The sequence below is a fragment of the Seriola dumerili genome, unplaced genomic scaffold (genome assembly GCF_002260705.1).
Source record: "Seriola dumerili isolate Sdu_G_001 unplaced genomic scaffold, Sdu_1.0 BDQW01000302.1, whole genome shotgun sequence".
In the NCBI taxonomy this organism is placed as follows: Eukaryota; Metazoa; Chordata; class Actinopteri; order Carangiformes; family Carangidae; genus Seriola; species Seriola dumerili.
In genome coordinates, this window is record NW_019174557.1 from 912,126 (window position 1) to 935,699 (window position 23,574).

At 39.9% G+C, this 23,574-nt stretch overlaps 1 protein-coding gene across 6 annotated transcripts in view; it reads right to left on the bottom strand.

Annotated features, from left to right (window-relative positions):
• Positions 1 to 3,148: 3,148 nt before the first annotated feature.
• Positions 3,149 to 23,574, bottom strand: part of LOC111231535 (activating transcription factor 7-interacting protein 1-like) — a 30,711-nt gene continuing 10,285 nt past the window's right edge. For 2 of the 6 annotated variants that reach the window (XM_022758667.1, XM_022758664.1), the window contains exons 2-14: positions 13,854 to 13,906; positions 12,379 to 12,894; positions 11,762 to 12,224; positions 10,664 to 10,845; positions 10,392 to 10,529; positions 10,216 to 10,287; positions 10,018 to 10,100; positions 6,842 to 6,906; positions 5,300 to 5,956; positions 4,908 to 5,003; positions 4,706 to 4,783; positions 4,429 to 4,511; positions 3,149 to 4,031 (exon numbers count right to left, since the gene is read on the bottom strand). In XM_022758667.1, coding sequence (XP_022614388.1) covers positions 3,573 to 4,031; positions 4,429 to 4,511; positions 4,706 to 4,783; positions 4,908 to 5,003; positions 5,300 to 5,956; positions 6,842 to 6,906; positions 10,018 to 10,100; positions 10,216 to 10,287; positions 10,392 to 10,529; positions 10,664 to 10,845; positions 11,762 to 12,224; positions 12,379 to 12,888 — 2,886 coding nt within the window. In that variant the 5' untranslated portion in view covers positions 12,889 to 12,894; positions 13,854 to 13,906 and the 3' untranslated portion in view covers positions 3,149 to 3,572. Of the gene's footprint in view, positions 4,032 to 4,428; positions 4,512 to 4,705; positions 4,784 to 4,907; positions 5,004 to 5,299; positions 5,957 to 6,841; positions 6,907 to 10,017; positions 10,101 to 10,215; positions 10,288 to 10,391; positions 10,530 to 10,663; positions 10,846 to 11,761; positions 12,225 to 12,378; positions 12,895 to 13,853; positions 13,907 to 17,900; positions 17,965 to 23,574 lie in introns of all 6 variants that reach the window. The other 4 variants (XM_022758666.1, XM_022758670.1, XM_022758668.1 and 1 more) reach the window with 4 other exon arrangements.

Here is a 23,574-nt window from a genome sequence, read left to right on the forward strand (position 1 = left end):
TCACACTGTACCCATTTCAGATCATCATTGTCACCAGATCTGCTTCTTTTTATTCAGCAGATCCTTCAAATCATTGTTGTTCCAAGGCTTATTACTGGAAAAACAGTGTACAGTCGTGGTTGGGATGGTTGTATCCTCACATAAGTTTATATACTCTGTGATACAGTGGTGTTATTAATGGCACTCCCATGTAGTTTGCACAACACATCCCAATCTATAGTTTTAAACAATCCTTCAGGGCATTGCTGGCCTCCTGAGTCCACCTTCATTCCTTGTGTAAACAAGCTCCCTTTGAACTGCAGGAACATATTAAGGCTTTACCGAGACTAGGTTATGGTCTAATCTCCCAAGTGGGGGCAGGGCAGTAGCACTCTATGCATCTTTATCATTTCCATACAAGTGGAGTGGAGTCCAGTTTAACATATTTAAAATCCCCAGTGGTGGTCACAAAAGCCTCAGAGAGTTGAGACTGGTTGTGTGCAAACACAGCTTCACTGTGCTTGGCACAATCCCAACAGCAAAAAATGTGAGAAATAGAATGATAAAAATCAAAAGCTACTGAAAAAGCTTAGGAGCCATAGTGAATGGTGTTCCAAGTGAAAGAATAAGAGAGACAGGTGATGTGTGCCAAAAGGCCAGGCAACCAGAGACACATGGCAAAAGTGAAGTTTAAGTTGGAAGTGTGTGTGTATGTGCAGGCCTCCCAATAAAAGACTGTTGGAGTGAATCATGGGGGGAAATCACAGTGGCAGCGAGACCTGCTACAGGGTCTCAACTAGATATTCCCAGTTCACCTTGACTACATGTCTAGGCTTTCCAGGGCTTTTCAGTACCCTCCTCCACCACCAAATCTGACTCATGACCAGGTAGTAATTATATGACAGCTCTGCTCTTGTCTTCACCTGAGTATCCATGACATTTGATCATAAATCTGATGACACGGCTCAAGTTGATAAAATGATCTTTGGGATACTGTTATCATAAAGCCTACCTTGCAGTACCTAATGCAAACATGGTGTTTGTTAAGGAATATCCATGACTAGCACAGATGTCCTGTAACAAAATATCATCACAAATTAGGTAGGCCATTCCTCCAAGTCACCATCCAGAGGACCACGGTGTCTCCAAGCAACACACTCTGCAGGACACTATACAAAGTCTGAATACTCTGAACTGCTGTTCAGCACAAAGGCACAACTGGAGCTGTCTAAGCAAGACACAGTTGTATGGAAGTGCCCCCCTTGTTCTGAGGGATAACTTCCAATACAGCATCCTGCCTGTGCCTCTCACCCTGGGAAGAGTCCGTTCTGGATGTCTCCTCAATAACATGGTTAATGCAGCTAACATAGGTGCTACCCTGGTTGGTATAGCCATGTAGGCATGGATTTTTAGAAATACATTATGGTGTGTCTGGGATTGTCTATGTGAGTCCCTCATCTGGCAAGGTATCTGCCTGTGCTTGAGGCAGCTACATCTCCACCTATTTTTTCCTTTTTTAACTTTTTCCATGTTGACTATTCATGAGCTTGTTACATGTTAGCCATTTCCTTCCCGGCACATCTGGAACCTGCCGACCTAAGCTAGATTTCTGAAGCAGTCAAACTTGAATTAGGAGTGCCAAAAAGTCCCAGCAAGCATCATTACTGAGCTCCTGCCTAGTCACCTTCTATGATTTATATCAATGCAACATCCCTGGATCCAGGTATGTCTACCAAGTAAACCAGTCTCTCCACCGTCAACCACTCTAGAGCCTTGATGTAGGTCTCACCTGCAGTCATCCAGTTAAAATCTAAATCAGATTTATTTGTCACCTCCACTTACACTTTTTTATGCTACTGAAGTGTTGTTGTACATAAGATCAAGCTGACTGCAACAGAGTAAGATATCGTTCTCCTTCAGTCATGGATTTGAAACATTAAAAACACAGAGACACTTATGAAAAACAAGACACATATTAATAAACAAGACCAATAGCCTATCTCTCTTGCTTTCCATTTGGCTCTATTCTATTGCAGTCAGCTTGATCTTATGTACAACAACACTTCAGTAGTTAGAGGTGAGGTGGGTCAACCGTCCTGGATCCAAGCTTAGTTTAAATCTTAGTTTAAATCCTTAGTTCCCCCAAATCTAGTCTTTTCCAAGAGTATCTGAACCAGGAATTCTGGCATCCAGTTTCTTCCTTGGTTTTGGTGGGACTGTGTGGTTGACTTCATTGATGCTTCCATGGACCATCTGGCCACCCCCAAGTGGGTGCCACCTTTCTCTCTAGATTCCTGAGTAGTTCCATCTGGTTCTTTCGTCCCCTGGCAATCCTCCTGACTGGTTTAGGCGGATGTGCCCCAATATTTAACACATTTAAATATTGGGACACAGCGGTGGTGCTATAGCACCACCATCAGACCAGACTCAGTTTTCAACTGAACATGAATAAGCCCATTGGTTTTCCACTAGCACCACCACCAGGGCTACCTTTGTTTTCAAAGAACCATGTCTCCTGATCTATTGTGTTAGGTGATATGGTTTATTGTGCACATTACTCATACATGAGGACTAATAACCATTTTGATTTGGTGGCTTGTTTTGTAATTCTTCAAATCATATCTATGCAGTGGACACCTGCACTTAATCATTTTCTCTTTGCTTCATAACAACCAATGTACTTTTTCAGCTCTCTGCTTCTGCTGTTAAAGCAACAAATGAGAAATGCAATACTATGCTAGACACTGTCATCCTCTTGTGGTCTGTGTGGAACAACTAGAAGATGAGTGCTATAGTTAATGTCATCACTAATGTTGGCAGATCTGCGTTTCATCATAGGCTGCCAGATTTATAGAGCAGCTGTGAGATTTCTGAGGAAAACAAAGCTTCAGCAGATCAGCCTAATTATCTGGATCACCATGCAGGGGAAATACAAGGCATTCAGTGTGTCTGTGTACAAAGTACTGTATATCCATTTTAATTGGTAAAACATGGGATTTTCTCACACACGTTACCAAAGTGCCAGTATCTCTACGGGTACTGTTGTAATTAAGGTGGTAGACTGGTGGTGTCAGTAATTGCAGTGAAAAGCTATGAACCAAACAACAGCAGATACAATTAGTCACAAATTTACTAAGTCAAGACTTTAATAAAACCTTTTATTGTGTTTGTCAAAGTCTGGGTACCAGACAGAACTTACAAAAGTTATCATTCAGTTTCTACCACACATTTATACATATCTGTGCAATTCTGAGTTTACATTGATAATCCTGTCACCTCTTCTCAAGTAAAGCAAAGACATCTGGGTCAGAGTAACAGGAGTCAACAACATAAATATCCAACTTGGTAGAGAGGCAAAGTAATTCAATTATGTACAACAGCTTAAGTCACAAAAAATACAATACATACATTAACCAGACAAAACCAACTGTTTGTTGCTTCAATTTCCCAAGTCAGTCAGAAGTCCAGTTGTAATGTAGATATTTACAGATACTGTATGTCTTCAATGCACAATATTTGAGTTCCTAACAAAAAAGAAGTAAAGGAAGTCATGAACTTTCAAATGCAAAAAAAGGTTTCCATTCCTTAACTGTTCAACTTGAGCTGGAACTGATGACATTTGTGCACTGAGGTTCACAGAAGGAGCCAAAGCGCCCGTAGATGTCTTTGGCTCGAACAGCAAAATGATAAGTGGAGCCAGACTGGAACTGGGTCAGTGTACAGGCCATGGGAAGAGGAAGGGCCTTCACCTCCCCAATCTTCTTCCAGTGCTGCTGTGCTGCATTGCTGCTTGAGTTGTCTTGATGGAAGGCATAGAGGTGATAGCTGTCTACAGCTGCACAGGTCCGATCAGTTTCTGCCACACACCAGGACAGCACTATACCAGTCTGACTTGGCACCAGCTTCAGCTGAGGTTGCTGAGGAGGTGAGGTGCGCTCAGCCTCGGGGGGTAAACGTGGAGGTGCAGGTGCTGCTGGGAGAGGGGGCAGTACCATGCTGGAGCCCCTGGCTGGCGCAGTAGTGGTTACAGTGCGGGATTTCAATGGAGAGTCCTATAAAAGAGGAAACCGTCATAAGTTAGTCATCTAGTAAAAGGGGCTAAATATGATCATGACAACTATTTCTTGAATAATTTAAAAACATCTTCTTATCATTTATAGTGAAATGAAAGTGGTTCTAGAAATGTTATGGAGAAAGTTTTTCATAAACTGAGATAAATAAAAGCTCAACTTCCAAACAGCCATCAAATTGAGCTTTTACAGTTAAGAATCTGTCTGCTGGACAAAGTCAACTGGACTGATGGCAGCCTCTCAGCATAAGATCCGCACATTTCGTTACAACATCACATTCAAATAATAAATAACCAAGACTTAACAGATAAGGTATAGAATTAAAAAAACTAAATTTGTTCTATGCAAAATATAAAAAAATGTATTTCTAATTCATCACCAGTGGGGGGCGGTGGTGGACTGTCAACTGAGGATTGCTGGAAGAGTTCTGACTGATTTGCGGGGACGACCTTGCTCCTGAACCTGAGGACAGAGCAGATGTGAAAATTAGATATGCAGTTTACATGCAAAATACACAAACTTTAATTGTGTTTCTTTTTTTATTAAGAATTAGATACAATATTTATCATAACAGTGCCCAATAACTAACATGACATGTAAAGCAGTGGTTTATGCATTTGTTAGAATATGACATCAATATAATGTGGCGGTCTTACTGTTGGGAATGCTGACAACTGGGTGAGGACGCTGACTCGGAGAGGGGGCTGCAAGGGTGGCATTTTTCACTCCTGTCACTGCAGAGCGTGCAATACAACATAATAAGACTTAAAGCTGCTTTTCAATGCAATATTTGAACAAACATCATGAATTAAAAATCTATTTTATTGTATGGGAAAAACAGGTACGCTCCAGCCTTACCTTGCACATCATCATCGTCTTCAGTGAGATCGATGACAGAGCCTTTGGGTCGTGTCGTGGCTGATTTGGATGAAGTGGCTCCTGTAGCTTGGTTGTCTGAGAAAAGAGAAAATAAAAGTTGATTAAGAGAAATAAAAAAATAAAAAAGACAAATACAGCAACAAAACACCAAAACAAGCAAATGGTACAGAAAGGCAGAATGACGTTTAAACGATAATATACATTTTAAGTGAAAACCAAATGTTGCCATGTCTTTTATCTCCCCGTCTGACGTTTGTGCACGTGGCCCACATGACAGACAACTTGATTTTTACAAGCTTCTGAATCCAGCAGAGATGACATTTTATATACCACCAAACAAAACAACCTTTTTAATCAACGCAAACCCCCACCTGTCTTTGATGTCAGAGACGTCCCTTGTGGGGGTCCTGGAGCAGTGGAACCTGTTGCTGCTGGCCCCGATGTTGCTGGTGAAGAGGCTGACGACATAGCTCCGGCTACAGACACAGACTGAGCTGGCGTCCTGGCTGTGGTAACAGACACCCCAGCATTGGGCGTAGTTATCCCCCCAGCACCACCCTGGTACACGGCTCGGGCAAGAGAGATTTGGGCAGAAGACATCTGGCCAGTGGAGGCCTGGAGCGCTGGGACAGTGGCAGCGGCTGGGGCAGACATTGGTGCTGTGGTAGTGGTGGGAGCAGGCTTGAGTATAAAAGTAGCAGTGGAAGCAGTGGTTTTGGCCTTGTTGAGTGAGTTGGCTGCAGACAGAGAGGAGACAGGGATGTTGACCAGCGTTCCTGCCTGGCCATTAGTCACTGATAAAGGCAGCTGGATGAGAAGCGGCTGGCCTGTAGCCACCATGCTGCTCCCAGGGGCCGTCTTCAGCAGTAGGGTGCCTGTGGGACTCTGAGTGGTAATGCCAGTGGAAGCAGCATTAGAGGTGGAGGTGATTAGCTGGAGGATGGGGGCCTGTGTAACCATGGCTGTCGAGGTGGATGTTGCTGCTGGAGCTGGGACTGGGGCTGTAAGAGCTTGTGGAGCTGGATTTGCTGAGGAAAATAGGAAAGTGTCACTGAGATTTTCAAATGAACAGGATTTTGCACTCCTTTACTCATCTGCTCCTTATTAATTACAGTCAACTAAAGGGTGCAAAACCAGAAGCAGATTAGTCCTCATTGTAATCATCCATTAATAACCTATCCCAGCATGCAATGAGCAAAAGACAGGTAAACACCTATTCCAACTCATCCACTCAGATACAGACAAATTCATTCACATGCTTACACACACCAACAGGAAACTGAAAGAATAAGGATGGTGATAGATCCATTATTATCAGTACATCTCAGACCAAAACCTTCCTGAGCCTGTCTGTGGCACTCAGCTCCAAGCCCATTAGTTATCAAAAACATATTTTTTATTTTTTTGATGTGGGACTGGCTTTCCTTTCAAAGCTGGCAAGAATCTAGATGCAGTGAGAGTGATACTTAAACAAAAAAATATCCAAAATGTGCACTTTCATTTTTTAAAAAGGCAGTTGGGCACTGTAGTTTTTAATAAAAATAACTCTGACTGGACTAAATAGAGATGGGGACCATTTTCAGCTGCAGACTTGGTAATGCATGTGAGTATTTAAGCCAGCAGGGCAGCGTATGTCGATTGCTTCAAAATAAAATATGGTGCTCATGTTAATGGTAATGAAGGAACATGTCGCTCTGTGTTTGGCTTCACAGGGAATACATGTTAGTTTGATCAAATCATAGTTGGATTTGGTCTTTTAAAACATTTCTTAGCACAATGGACGGGACATGACAGAATCCAGACAAAAATCACATGAACACATAGAAAACATGCAAACTATAATGCCACTGGTTATTCTATCGAAAATAAAGACCAATAAAACATCCTACGCAAAAGGAAATCCTACAACTCACCAGGTGTGCTGGAGGAAGAAACTGTTGCTTGAGTCTGCTTTACCTCCATGGAAGTCCGGACTGGCCTGTTCAGAAAGATTGCTTATGCTTAGAGTTTTTCACACTTTGAGCCGTTTATGTCCATGACAGGAAGACGATTGAATGTGGTAAGGTGCTGAGATTTCAATTTATTCCATTTCATACAGTCATCTTTGAACAACATGTGGCAAGACTCGACCACATAATTAAAGTACATGTCTGAATTTTCATTAAAGCATTTATCGGTATGCAATTATAGTTAAGCGTTTTTAAGTGTGGTGCCAACTCCACAACTTTTTGTGTACAAGTCATCAGGGTGCAGTGAGACTGATATTTAGACAAAACGTTTTGATAATTTCAATGACACATAATGACAATTGTCCCAGTATGCTTCTGTTGCTGTAACATGAAACCCTCAAAATGACAGCAATTATTTTTATTTAACCTTTATTTAACCAGGAAAAGTCTCTGAGATAAAAAATCTCTCTTATAAGAGCATCCTAGCAGAGACAGGCAGCAGCACAATTAACATGGTTGCAGAGACACATGTGACAACAAAAAATGAAAATAAAGAATAAATTACAGAATTGTAAAATATCAAAAATATTCATCATATTCGTCACAAGTCATCAACATAGGGGATCAAACGGGGGCAATATGAATAAGTCATCAGTCAAAACATCTACAGCCAGATGTCCAGGCCTCCAAGTCATTTAAAATTGCTTTAAATGCATCCAGTGAGACCAGCTCCCAAACATTCAGGTTATTTTGCAACTTATTCCAAGCAGAGGGAGCAGCAACCTTTTTCCCAGTTCAGTTTGGGCTTTAGGGAGAGATAATAGGAATAAGTCCTGGGAGCGAAGACAGTAATTTCCCATATTTATTTGAAGGATACAGATTTGTAGGTGAGATGGAAGCAGACCAAGAATAACCTTACAAATAAGAATATGCCAGTGGTTAAGTCTAAGGGTGGACAAGGCAGACAATCCAACCTGAGCATACAATGAGCAATGGTGAGTAAGGGCATTAAAATTTGTCATAAACCTCAGTGCTCCATGGTGGACAGTACCCAGCGCGTGTAAGCATTGCAAAGATGCATGCATGTATACTACATTGCCATAGTCCAGCACAGACATAAATATGACAGTGACAAATCTTTTGGTATCGAAAGAAAGGTAAGACTTGATTCTAAAATGAAAACCCAATTTCAGCTTTAGTTTTTGTCACTAATTGCTATATTTGAGGCATAAAATAGAGAATCGTCAATTACAATCCCTAGATATTTGTATTGAGATGCAGACTCAATCTCAGAGTCCTGAGATTGGACTCTGAGAGTGATAGATGAAAGGTTTAGTGGCTTTGATTTTGTACTAGAAAACATTGTTACTTTTGTTTTGTCAGCATTCAGAACTAAATTTTAAATCACACAAGGTACCTTGCGCAGTGTTAAAAGCTTGTTGAAGCTGACAAGGAGCCTGGCTTGATGTAGAGGCAGAACAGTATCATCTGCATAAAAGTGGAAATTTGCATTGGAAACATTTTGATGAGGACTGTTGATATATATATATATTGAATAGGAGTGGTCCAAGGACCGATCCCTGGGGCACACCCTTAGATACACTAAGGGAGCTAGAACTGAAGTTCCGCCTGCACGCACTGAGGTCTGCCTGATAAACAGTTTTCAAACCTACGGACAGTTTGTTCAGTCCTACATTGATAGGTCTTTACTTCAATATTGCATGATCCACAGTGTTAAAAGCCTTAGACAAGACAATGAAAGGGGCTGCACAAGGTTGCTTGTTGTCTAAGGATTCACTGAAATCATTTACTACTTTTAAGGCCGCTGTAGTTGTGCTGTGTTTTTCCTAAAACGTAATTCATAGTCAGATAAGATATTGTTAGTAGATAAAAACTCTTTGAGTTGTTCTTTCATCATATTCTCGAAAAAATTCTGCTCTTCTCTTCACTCGCAGTATTTCATTGATAACATCCCGAATTTCTCTCCAGCTGTCACAGGACAGTAGAGGGAATCGACGCTCAATGTACATCCTCATCGTCTTCCTTAAGTTCGTGGGCAGTGCGTCCTTGCCCAATAATCCAACATAGTTGACCTTTGCAACCCAGTCACAGTAGACATCATATGGGACTAAGGAGCGGAATATGTACGATGCGTAGCGATCAGCCCTGGGATTCCCTGAGCTTCTTTTGCAGTTGTGGTACAGCACTTTCTCCAACTGGGAAGTGATCGTGCGGAGTTTAATGTCTGCTCTGCATCTTCCCTCACTGTATTCTGCCAGCTTTTTTGCCATGGCAATATGACGTGCCATATCTTTGTCCTCTTCCTCCTCCATTTTCTCTTCTTTCTTGTCCTTCTTGACAGACAGTGCAGGAGTCTTACCAACAGAGGGCACCACTTCTTCACTGGGCACCTCACGATGTGGCTCTACTGTCTGCCGACGGAGCACGCTGTTGGGAGGAGAGGTGCAGTTTTAACTACACTCTGCACTGGATGAGGAAACGCTCAGGCTTCACATTGTAGAACGTCACAAGACTCAGGACCTGGACCCACGCGGGGTTACTTTGCAGGTGCAAAACACAGACTGGCACATGTGTTTGTTTATTCCAAACCAGTCTAAAGAAATATTTGGAGTGAAGTTAAGAGTTTAAAAAAGCTGATCCAGGAAAACCGAACAAGAGACATGGAATCTTGGTTTCCAAAAAAGGTATGGATTTAGAGGATGTAAGGATTTGTTATTCTATCCATTAGTTTTAAAATTCTGCCTCTAGGGATTACAGATAGCAACCTGGGACAATGTCAACTATTCACGCTGTGAACGGCTCAGTGTGTAGTACTGGCTTCAGTCCGGTATTGTCACGTTCATACAAAGGCCAAATTATATTCACACAATACCAAAGAGCACACACTGCTGTATTCAAAGATAACATGTTTAAATACAATGATGCTATGAATTTTGAAAACTCAAAATATTTTGTCACATGATGAAATGGTCTGGCAAACATGTGAACCTGCAGTGAAGTGATAAAAAAATCACTTCCAAAAACCCTGAAGACCTTACTGTGCAATTTATAAGTTACTATATATAGTATTGTAGAAAGGAATCTAGAGGAGAAACTGCTCTAGGCATGGGCACACTTACCGTTGAGCTTGAGGGTTGTTTGGAACGGTTGTAGTCTTAGCGGCAGTAGCAGCAGCAGCAGCAGCAGCAGCAGCAGCAAGTGCCTGCAGAAATCAGACAATATGCTGTCAGGACATTTTCATAAAATATTACCTGCATACAAGGTATGCAAGTAATATTGTTTTTTTAAAAAGAAAAAAAAGGAAAAACATGTATTACCTCCTGTTTCCTTTTGTTCTCCGATGCCTGATTAGCTTCACCAAACTTTTTTGCTAATCGGGCTATTTTGGCCTACAAAACAGTAGAGAGGGAGGTGGATGTTACATTTGATCGCTGCTAACTGTAAGGAGTGAATTTTAGCAGCTCGTAAGATTACAATGATGCCATCTACTTACTTGGAGTGTGTTAATGGCAGTTTGGTGTTTGGTGGCACATTCGATCTTGTCTACTCTGTCCTTGAGTTCTTGGAAATGTTTGTCAAACATTGTCAGCTCCAAGACCCTCAGCCGTTCATCCACTAGCTGTTGCACAATCTGAGAAAGAATATCAGGTAAAGATGAAAAAAAAAGCAAAATTGTGTCATTACTTTTTTAATATCCATTGCCACCAAAGTAGAGTTGGCAGCTTAGACTGGGGGAAAAATGCAGCAGGATAGTTGCATACAAACCTTTTCAAGTTTATGGTGACTCCCAGCTTTTGCAGTAATTTTAAGTTCCAGTTGTGCCTCCAATTCCTCACGCTCCACCTTGGGCCTCTTCCCCTCTCTTTTCACGGTTTGTCCATCTTTTTCAGAACCCTCTGATAAAGTGCGTTTCAGTCCCGAGGTCGAGCCCTTGTCCTCTTGCACTACTTGGGAAACAAAGACAAAGACCTGCTTACTTCCCATTCATTACCCTTTATCTGAACTCGAGAGTCAGACCCCACTAGCAGCTTTGATGGATTTCTTGTGTTTGACTTCAAGTTTTCAGTCAGTGTATTATTATATTTCTGCACAATTTCAACTTCAGGACATTACCTTTATGACAGCAAACCAGATAGCATAAAAACAAGCCATGTCGATAAATGCAAGTCCAATTTACATTTGGTCTGAACTTTCAACTAGACAGATAAGCAATGACAAACTCCTCTCAGAAACTACAGGCCAGTGACATAATGATGTAAACAGGATATCAAATTGTCATGATACAGAAGATCACATATTAAAATTACCTAGTTTTTAATGTTAGAAATGATGTAACGTAATATCGTGAAGTCGTAAGGGGTTGTCCACCCAAAATTATGGTTTCTCCAAATGTGATATCAAATGCATCAATTCACACTCAAAATAATATACTTTGTTTAAGATCTGGATAATTGATGATGTCGATTTACAAATCACAGGGAGTAAGAAACAACCTGAAAACAGTAGCATACTATCCTCTGCAACTCTAGAGGAGAATTTCAGTTTTTCTGGAGCTTGATCCATAACTAGGATCAAACGGATAGATCGGTCTGCCCATTACATCAATCTCAAATAATTGCAAAACATGCAATATTAAATTGCCTGAGTACTACACCATTCTAAGTTGTATCTTATTTAAATGTAATGCAGACTGTAATTGACGATGAGTCTTTTTGTAATAACCCTGAACCTTAGAGTCTTCATCGCCTATTTCAAGTCTACATTAGTTTAACTAAAGAACAAGAAATTATTATTCTATATTGGTAAAGATCAGCAGATATCCAATTATCTTGAAGCTATGTGACACAATGTCCACTCACATACCTGTATTAGATGGTGGAGTGGATGATGGCCGAGATGGCTTTGTGGTTTTTCCAATATCAGTTTTTTCCTTTCTAATCTCTACTTTCACCAAATCCACATCCATCTTATCCTCACTGATGGGTCCTTTCTTCACATCTTCTTTTTTATTCTTCTCTTTTTTTATGTCATCCTCTTTGATTTCCTTTTTTGGTTTTAGATCCACACTAGAGGAGGAAGCTGGATGAGACGGGGGAGGACAAGAAGGAGAGGAATCGGAAGTTATAGATTTAGGTGAAGAAGGTTTTTCATCTTTTAATTTGGCTGTGGAGGCCTCAGGGTCCTTGGCCTTTGTAGTGTCACTATCTGTATCCATTGGTTCTGTGCAGTCAGATACTGGAGGTGGCAGAGGCGAACATGGAACCAAACCTTTAACAGACTCCTTTGCCGAATCCACAGCTGGGTCAACTTTTGCATTCTGTTCCTCCTAAGGAAGAGCATAAATTGATAATTATTGGAAACTTTTTTTGACTCTCTGAACAACTCCATTATAAACCGACATCACTGATATTAATTTGTAGAATAAATAAATGTTTAATGAAAGCCTCTGCACAATTTTCTTAAAACTTTGAAACATTTACCTCTTTCTTTTCCACCTCTGGAATCACTTCAGTGTCTTTTTCCTTGTTTTCCTTAGATTCTGTTGATACTAGTGTAACAGGCTCATTTGATGAGGATGATGAAGAACCTTTCTTCTCCTCCTCCTCGTCCGCCTCCATCTTTTTCAGTTCAAAGTTTAGAGAGTGGAATGGTGATGTGGGAGAAGTAGGAGTTTCTTCCTTTGCTTTTGGACTTTGTGAAGAGGCAGGGGAAGGTGATAGATTCAGGGACAAGAAAGGAGCAGGAGAGGCAGGTGATGTGGCGTTGGGGGAGTTTGTGTCCAAGATGTTGTTTTGCTCTTTGTCTCCTACTTTTTGTCCATCCTCTTTGTGTGTGCCATTCATTAGAGGTGGTGGAGATGGGTTGGACAAACCTGGAGATGATGTCAACAAAGTGCTGTGAAGACTCTCCAGTTGTTGTCGATCACTGATCTTCATGGTTTTCCTGGCACGGAAAATCTTCTTCTTCTCCTCTGTCACAACAACTTCCATTGCTGCCTGTGGAGTGACAAGGAGAGATTAGATGCTATCACAGGGCATGAGGAATCTGGGAAAGATCTACAACACATAGTGAGAGCAGTTAACAGCACAGTCTTTTTCGCTTATGAACCTGTCCTGGACTTTACGCACTGCATAGTAAAGAAATGGCTGTAGAGTTTCAGAAGAAACACAAGAGGTCACTGTAGAGCCCTGTGGCTTTCTTGTTTCTTCTATTCTAGAAGGTTCTTCTTTCTCAGAGGTCTGCATACCAAACTGATCGGTTCCCTAACAACCTCTCTCCTCACCACAAATTTGACTCAGTATCCGGGCCAAATCAGGCAGATCCTTACTACCTGATTACACCCTGCTGTATCTGCCCTAAAGTAACAGTCTAGGTGCAGCTCAGTGTGCCAGAAACCCTTTTTCATGTCAGTCAGAAAAGCTTTAACTGCTCTGACAAATTCCCCTTGCCTTAATTTTCTCTTTTAACTTATGAATTTCATGTTTACCTAAACCCCGATCCAGAGAATAGGAATGACATTGAAGTTACCAGCAGCAGCAACCCAACCTTCCTCCCATCCCCCCACCTTCCTATTGGTTCTGTCCTCAGCGAATCAGAATGGACAAACTGAGGCAGTGTTGGCAGCAGTAAGGAGGTTATGCAAAACATGAGGGATTTGCCGTACATACTTCTGTTTGTTGCACAAATTGTAGTGTTGAGGCTAGTTGTTATATTTTATATGTATTCATTTCATGTATATTCATTTTATTAATGTATATTAATGCAGGAATGGATGTGATTATTATAAACTTTTTTTTATGGGAGTCACACAAAATTACAAGCTGTGTGCTGCAGCAGACTGTGCTTAGCTGCATAAAAATTCTCATTTTACATTCAGTAGCAAAACAAGAAATGTGCTGTGATATTAAGTATCATGCAGTGCATATACTAATTAAAACATCTATGAATAACTCACCTTCAAGCTGAAAGGTTCCTGTTCATGGACTTACAACAGAATTCTTCGACAACCTAAGGGAAAAAGAGATGTATTTTTTAAGTAAATTGTATGTTAATGCTTCAAACTAGGACTATTGAATCAACTATGCATGAAATCCACAGACAATGCAAATCAAAGTTTAACCCTAAAATTAGCTCCTCTGAATTAAGCAGCCTATCTCTATCCCTTTAGTTGTAACTGAGCCCTTGGCTTCAAAGGGAGACAATAATTTGTGTGGTCAATTCAAATTTCATGAAACTGTAAATACAATTATGTTGATGACAATAAAGTCCATTATATATACCTATTACTTTTAGTTTCAGCAGTACTAGCTAACTTTCTGGTCATTTAGTAAAAAATGTGATAATGCTTTTATTCAAGATTTTTGAATATAGTATTTCAAATATAATAATTTGATGACATTGATAGCCATTCTTATTCAGCATAGTTTAAAGCTAAAATCGATAATACACACTATAACAAAAAATTTATCCGGTGACTAATCAGCTATTTGTTGGCACGATGCCAGCCTAAGAGAAATCAATTAGACATGAGAAGCTAACCAAAGCACACACAAAGGTGAAGAAAACACCCAAAACAAGGAAACTGCATGGCAGAACAATGGACAAAGGCATCAAACTGCAAGATAGAGGCTTTCATATTTTACCCACATTTCAGTGAATGTGAACTCATGAATGTGCAGGCACCGGGGTTTGTTTTTCAGCTGTTAAAATGTTGACTGTATTGCTTAATCAGTCTGTCTGTTTACACTCCTGTAATATTATAGCAGAAAGCAGGCACATTCAAATTGTAGATACTATCTTTTGTTAAATCTGTCTGTTGTTTTCAGCACAGACACAGAACACATAAAGCCAGTTCTTGTTCAAGCAATCTTTAAAATCTTATCTGGTGAGAGCAATAACCTGCTTCAGTTTTACACTTGTAAAGTTGGTTAGCTTTACTGCTACTGCATTGCTGACCTGCAAGACTGCAGCTGACAGAGTCATCTGAAAAGGCATCGATCACCAACAATGTTTAATTTAGCAATGTGTGCTTTGCAGCTTAGTAGGCTGTCATGTGCGTGGAAAAAATCCAACATATGCCTAGAAGACCTGGACTGAGTGTATACTTTACACTGTAAAGCTGAGCAGCACACTGAGATGCTGGCGCATACGCACAACACTGTAAGCCATTCCTACTCTGCTTTCATATGAGCAAGTATGCTCCCAGCAATGACCATAAACTCCTTATTGTAAAAATAAGTGAGAATGTATTTCAGCATAATTGGATAAAAATGTAACCTGAAAAAACTATCATGCAAAAAGTCAGCATAAACAAACAAAAACAGAGCGGTGTAAATGGGCACGATCACTGGTACACTTCACATTCCAATGTTATTGCACACTGCGCAGAGCACAATATCCCCCCCTCCCCCATCCTACGGCCTCATTTACTACGCCTGGATTCAGTGCAGAAACTCAAAATGGCCGTCAGCTCTGCTGTTTGCTGCCAGACTGAGCTCTCTGTAGCTAGCTGAGCAGGATTCTAGATCAGATATATATACCAGGTTGCAGCATCACCCTGCTTAATAAGAATTTTATGTTAACCCTGAGGCTTCACCAAGCTGACAAAGTCAACTAAATGTAGAACATAGAAACTTCATTATACAAAATAAAAATCTTAAATAAGCCAAATTAAACATTCCTCAATTAACACCTCTGTCCAACATATCAGCTCCTATAATACAAGCTACAGCTTATCCAGAACTAGTTTTATTGTACTGGTTGACAGTTAAAATATAGTTATGGTTTAGGTCGTGTTTTTTTTTTATGGTTTATACTATATGGACATTAACTATAAAACCCAGCGTGGAAAGAATAAGCATCTTACTAGATGTTTTTTTTCTTCAAGCTCATTAAGTTAACTCAGTTTATCAGCCCATATTTAGAAAAAGGGCTCTCTGCAGCTAGGTCAGTGAGTCCTCCGCTCTACCTGACTTGGAGGAATGCAGAAAATAATCATTACATGTGTTAGGTGAACACGCACAAGCTGGGTGTGGCATTGAACACGCACTGCAATTTCAGCCATCAAAAGCTACACCTTTTTTTTTTTGAGTGAAAAAAATTACTTAATTCACTTTTACAGCAAAGACACTACTTGTGCTTAAATTCTCACAGAAGCCTAATGAATTTATATGATAATTAATTTCCAAATTATATTCCCCACAATGAGGTCTCTGAGGTGAGAGTGCATCGGTCTGAATTCACACCCCATTATGTTGTTTCATGCAAGTTGGGCTTGTCTCCTGTGATATCATGCACTGAGTAGACCATTATATTTCTGTCTTTCTCTCTGCATCTTCTGTCAAATAAATCACTTGCAGGATTTAACTGGAGTCAACAATCCAACATGCACCTACTTCAATGCACAGAACAGTTTACATAAGTTCCAGTACGTTTTTATAACATGTTTTAAAAACTTGCTTGACTAGACTATTGTCTTCTCAGTTAAGCTTCGATAACTACCCCCCCCATACATAAGAAGGAATTCTTTCACATATATACCTTCATGCTAAGCTGGACACATCAAAAACATGAGGCAAGTAGTGAGGTCAATCTTCTTCTCTGGGTTTTTGAGTATTTCTTTTCTCTCAAATTGCAAAATAGCTGCTTGTAGTTGTTTCAGTACGTGCCTCTGCAACCCAGTTTCAACACCAGGTGGCTAGCCATTGATTTGCTGGTCAAATGTCACAAAGTGGCAGTAAACAGCAGGAGTCCTCAAGTTTAAGCTTCTGTGATGCCAAACAAACAACAAAACTTGGCATTCCAACCTCACAGATAGAATGAACATCAAAACTCTCTTTCAGTAAAAAAAAGGATCACATTATTGGGTCAGATGTAGAAGATGCAACCATGTTTCAACGGTATGACTTCTTACTCATCAAATCTTACCCAATATGATTCAACCCTGTTTTGGAGACAGCGAGAAAGGTGATCCCTAACACAAAGTACAAGGTTTTTCTGGATGGGATACAGTGTATAGACATGCATGTGCAACTTGCCAAAACATGTTTGCCTCCTGAGAACAGCGTCAAGAAAACTGTGGTGAGTTTTTTTATTAGGCACCAGTTATTGCTGAGTATGTACCTGGCTACCAAACTAGACTGGCACTGGTACAAACGAAAGCATTTTTAATTGATCAGTCACTGACATGGATACGAAGTCATTTCCAGACCTTTGTTTATTAGGCTCTGGCTACATCACTTTTAAAAAAACACATCATTGTCCTAGCTTTCCGCCACATCAATACACTCTGACACTTCACACTCCATGAATATTATATACACGCAACACCATATGACCACCATATAACCCCCCCCCCCCCCAAAAAAAATAGTGGTAGGAATTGTGCTTCTATCTGACTGAGAGCGATCTTGTGGGTTTGATATGCAGCCACGCAATACTGCGTAAAAAAAAAAAAAAAAAAACACAAGCAAAAAAAATGAATGGCAACTTTCATGACTGCTAGCAAGGGAGATGCTTTACACCTGTAGGATGTTTGTGAGATTCACAACTACAAATGGGTTGACGCTGCTATAAATACATATATGTACAGTCACCTGTGTGTATGAACAGAGAACATGTATGACTCAAGTTAATAACTTAAGTTACTAAGCCCAATGTGAGTGTCACCAGGGACAAAATGGTTAAAAAAGCATGCACACTCCTGGCATCTTGTCATGTTGCAGGTGACAGAATGTCCCTACTGTTGATAAGCTAGTTAGTGAGAATTTAAAGCAAACTCCCTGACATTTATATAATGTCTTAAATTAATGTTTTCTATTGAAAGGAAAAAAACAAACAATTTGAAAAACAAGCCAAACTCAGCCTTCTTCAACTAGCATAGCACCCTCTACAAGTATTAAAGCTAACCTTGAGAAGAGAGTGAAGCTGCAATGAGAACTTAGATAGATTCAAATAAGAGAGAGAAATGTTAAACATGCTTTAAAAAGAAGAAAATTTTGACCTTTAGCAGGATGTGTGGGATTGAGGCCTTCCATGTATTTGTTGATTGTGGGAGCAGGGAACAGCTGAAAGGCCAGCAAGAGAACATAAAAGAAAGGAGGAGGGGCTCGGTTAGGACTAGTCCATTTTGTTCCTTGCAGAGGTATGTTCTATAAAGGCTGTGTGGCCAACCTGAACCTATAGTGGGTGATAATTAAACCCTTTAATACAAAAAGTAAATTCCTGACACAGCACTGTGCTGCACTGCATGGTATGAAACACAAAGATGAACTATTATTTTTCTCTTTATGATGACATTTATCAAGTGCATGATATATTTACAAGCATACAAATCAATCCTTATGTCTACAACATTTTCAAGTACAGCGTGGTGATTATCAATATCAACCCTAGCTAGCAGCGCACAGAGAGAGGGGAAGTACACTGCACAGGCTGTTGCTTAGCAACCCCCATCCCCCAACTCTAGCACAAACTAGTCCACACTATGGAAATCTACAGCCAACATGGACTAAACCATTCTGACAAAGGGCAGAGGGGGCTATCCTTTCTAAATAACATCATAGGCAAAGAAAGTTTTCTGATTAAAAAAGGTCAAGCACAACACTGTAACAGAAATATCACAGGAGTACTTGACCTTTATTGTGGATCTGTATGTTTTAAAGATATACCTACCTACTCAGTTCAAAATGTTAAGCTGTGTTTCAGTTCATTATTTCTCTGTTTTAAGATGGCTGGTGCTGCAATTGTTTATTTTCAGCATAGTCAAAAAAGATATAATTAGAAACCCTGAAATAGCTGTAAATAAACCTCCTCTTGTCTCTCTACTGAATCTATGACAGAATTGATCTCAACTGCAGACATATGACATGGTCACCTGAGGTACTACGTGGAATAAAATGAGCACACGCTGCCGCTGACCTGAGTACTTAGTTAGCTTCAGTCTACTATTATCCCTCTAATGACTTGATCGGTGTGGACTGCAGAGGACCATACTCAGGCTGTAATATGATCTCTCATACTTTGACCATGCTACAGGCCAACTGAACAATAAACTGCAGGATAAAAAAATCCAATGATTGCTTTGACTGAAAGAAGCTCTATCATTAAGGTGAATGATATACATCTGACAGTCATGAACATTTAAAACTTATGGGGCATTTATTTTAAATACTGTGGAAATACTAATTAGGATCTCAATGTGGCCATGGTAGCTGTTTTTTTAAAATGGTAACGTAAACCTTAGCAGTTTTTGTCAAGAGCTAAGGAAAATCAGTGGCACTGGTGGTTTTAATGTCCCACAGCACAAAAACATATCCTCTTTCATCCTGCAGAGCTCATCCCGCTACACATCCTAGCTTCTCCATTAAAGGCTCTTATTCAATCTTTACAGTGTTACCACTTTCATTTTGGAATAGAGATTTGGAATATTTACATTTTTGACTTTCTGAGTGCAAGAAGTAAATTGAGTCTGAAAATCGAATCAACTTGACCAAACAAAGAATTTGCCACATTGTTTCAAGCAGTTCTATCTCCCACTCCTGGAGAGCTGGTTTTAATGTGAGCAAACTGGATGACAGAAAATGAAATTCAATGCTCAACATCGTTTTAAATGAAAAATTCACCTTTGACAGGAGGACTTAAGAATCTGAGGGCATTCATTAGATGTTAGATAAATAATTTCTTGAGCTCATCAATCGGCTACATGGCTAAAAGGCCAGAGAAGGTCAAGCCTGTTCAAACTGCTCCATCCAACTAAAAAACAGGATGTGTCTTTTTAAAGAAACTATGCCTTCGTAAAGACCATCTGTGGTAACAATGACAAACCAAATCATTGAAAACTCTCATTATATGTGCTATCAAACACTAACAAGTAAAACAAACAAATAAAGCCAGTTTTAAAAGACAAAGCAGCACAACATGCACTTTAGTCAGGGCCTAGCTAACGGCGCACAGCCAGCGCTAAATTGCACACCCTCAACACACTCAACTTAGAGGCAGCTGCACCCGCCCTCCCCCGTCTCCCTCTCTCGCTCTCGCTCTCTCACACACACACACACACACACACACACACATTGTCTCTCTTTCTCTCTCTGGAACAGCCTCTCCTAGTCAAGCATGGACTGAACCATTCTGATGAGGGGAGGAAGTAGGTGTGGGGGTGGGGCATTCAAAACAAAAGAGATAAAGGAGAAAGTGTTGAAGTAATTGAAAGGTCAAAAACAGTTACAAATTTGCTAAAAGAGTTTTATTTTCTTGAGATTTCACACAAAAAGTGAAATGTTATAGTGTTGGGATTTTTTTTAGCTGAGTCGCTTTGATGTTGTTCTTTAAACCAAGTCGATATAAGCTAAATAAGCACTTTCTCAGAAACATAAATATAACTGCTTTTCATGATTAATTGCAATTACTACATTGGAGTCTGGAAGATTATCTGAGCAATAACTATAAAGTATTTTTGTCATGTATTCTTTACATTTGAAAGCAAGAAATATCGCTTTCTAGCCACACAGTGCCATGCTAGCTGCGCACAGCAAGAAATTAGAGCACAGCTTGACACACTAAGCAGACTCTATCCACCCAGCTTCTCCCACAGCAGGGAGGGCTGCTGTAAAACAGACTGAACCATTCCAGCACGGGGGTGGTTCTTTACTCAAGAGGAACAAAGAACACCCACTTACAAAATGAAAAATATTGTCATTGCATTATTACTTCCTTTACTGAAGTTTGCCCCAATGGATTCTTCAAAAAATAGTTAAATTAAGTAAGTTCTGGATTTGACTAGTTGAGACTCAAAACAGACAGAGAAATTGTAGAAGTAGGAGTAGTGGAGCAAGTAGTAAACAGGAAATGTAATTTGTGATGAAAATTAACTTTCATTCATAAACTTCACCTGTCTTACTCAAAATCCCTGTTGTGAGACTAGAAAAAACCTTGCAGTGCGTACTCTGCCCATCCCCCCTCTCTGTTACTGCAGAAACACAAAATGGCCACCAGCGCTGCTGCGAGCAGCATGCTGAGCACAGGCATGAGCAGATCCTATAACAAACTCCGCCTACTTAAAAAAAAGTACAGTGTATCTGCAGAGCTCTTCATACGTACGTAGATCTTGAGGGAAAGCTGAACAAAAACTTCTTACAAATAATGTTATCTCTATGTCATAGTGATCACCTCTAAATCCTGGTTTAGAGTTTCACTGTTGCTGCCAGAGCCCACATGTCTTGCGCTCCCTGTTCAGCAACACCCTGAGCTATGAGTGAAGAGTTAACAAAACTAATTAGTTCATTTTTTCATTACACATGAGTTCAGAGCTACACTGCTAAATGTTTTATGAACCTAAGTCTAGATAACTGGCTAAGAAAAAAATGCCTTTTCTCTCTCAGGCTGCCTCAGGTGCTTCAACCAAACAGTAAACCTGACACTTAGCTGTCATACAGAGAGGACGCTGTTGGTCTTACTTATTAACCAACCACTAAAAAAAATCTTAATAGTTACCTAACATAAACATGTTCTGTAGAGGCTATATACTGAGTAGAGAAAAGATATCAACCAGTGAGAGCAGAGCCTGCATTCCAACATTACTGCGCACAGTGCGCAGTCTTTCCTCCCCCACTCTCACTGCCTGCATCTGGATTCAGTGAAACTCAAAATGGCCACCTGGTCTGCTGTGCGCAGCCACACTGAGGCTTTAGAACCTGCTGTATCTAGAACAACATCCTATCATGTTATGGCAGCACCACACCATTGAAAATAACCTCTATGTACATATTACTCACAAATTTTTTAATTCAGTTGAATGGACCAAAAATATTTAGCTGGATGAAACAAAAGCAAATTTCACACGATTCTCCTAAAGCAGATAACTTACTTGTGTGGCTGTTACACCAATCAGTGCATCACTCTAACTGTTTGCAAAGGGCTGAAGCATACATCATCATGTAGCCTTACTCTGTAAGCTGCTAAAAGGCTGTTTTTATTTCCTAGATTGAACACTGAAACCCTGTTGGGGTTACTTGCTTAATATTACAGGTTGTTTCTCAAACATTATTACGGTCAGTCTAGCCTTATTTCATATTCTTTTGCGAACTGATTTTTACTACTTTACTGTTTCAAGCAGTGATTGTGTGATGAAAGTGATCAGGGTAGGACTCTGTGCTGGGCAATGTAAAGGCCCGTTATGTAAGCACCTCCTAGATTTAATCACACCAGGCCTTTCTTTTGCATCTTCTCCCCCATTTTTTTTTTTTGCATTTATCACTGGGAGCTTCACTTTCTAATCACTGTCCAAAGATATCCAAGTCAGATGGACTGCAAACTCTGAATGCCCAGAGGTATGGAAGTGAGTGAGGATGTGTTTATCTATCTAGATGTTAGCTCTGTGATAGACTGACAACCTTCACAACTGGGTACCTTGCCTCTTACCCAATGCACGTCTGGAAGGCTTCCAGTTTCTCATGACCCTGACCAGCATAAGAGGTACAGAAAGTGTTTGGAGAGATGCACATCAATGTAAAATCAAATAATGTGAAACCCCACAAGCAGTATGACTAATTTAAAACTGTTTAATAAATTAACAAATAAGAAGACAGGTACAGTTCTATTATTTTATCTTAATGATATTACAATTATCAGGGCTGTGGATATAATGGAGTAAAAAAAATGTTAAAAGGAGAAATTTGTTCAAGTAGATGTAATGTTTCGATATTTCCAGGAGAAACCTTATCTTATAGAAGATTTTAACTGTGATAATACATTCTAGATATGCTAGCAAGTGTCATAATTTGTGCGACAATTCAAGCTGTCTGTGCTTGTACAGTAGCTTAATCAATCATCGTCAAACAATTAATAAATACACACAAATAAAGTGAACTGCTTGGCAAAATAAATATGAATCAAATAATGATGAAAACTTAGACCACATGCCATACTATCTACCACCCAGTGCAGACTTTATTCATGCTTTCCCATATGATCACACAGTTTTATGTTTGCTGCTATCTGAAAACCAGGAAATCAGATGGAGCCAAGACTTCACAGTTATTCTAAGCAGCAGCTGATTATTGATCTTCCCTGTGGCATTCCTTCATGTATGTCTATTTGTGTCTATCATATTTTACACAATAATCTAAATTTTGGCTCCACTAAGGAATCTGTAATACACTGCAAACACAACAATTAATTGTAGCAACTAAATGCTGTTGCCTACACTTCAAATCACTGTCAGATGAAGCACAACTAACTAGTGTTTTAAGAAGACAAATGACATATGGACAGAATCTAAGGGTGAACAATTCAAACTAAAATATGCCAAAATAACACTATCAAAGGAAAGTTATTCTCATAACATATTTAAACTGTTCAGCAATGGTTTAAAAGCATTGCTTCTTAGCCTACCATGGCCCAAACGCTGAACGCGTGTTTTGTTTTTCTTTCCTTGTAAATGAGTGGAGACTAGCAAAGGCTGGGTAGAAGGAAAAGAGGGAAGAAAAATAGGGAGGGGGTGGGGGCGGGCAAAACCAGGAGTTTCCATGTGAATCAAGCAAGCACATGGTGATTCTTCTCTAAACATGCGCTGCTGAGGGAGGCTCATGCATGGCTTCAAAAAAAAAAAAAAAAAACACACAAATGTTGGACACAGCAAACAAAACAAGAAAAAACACCATGTGAAAAAAAGTTAA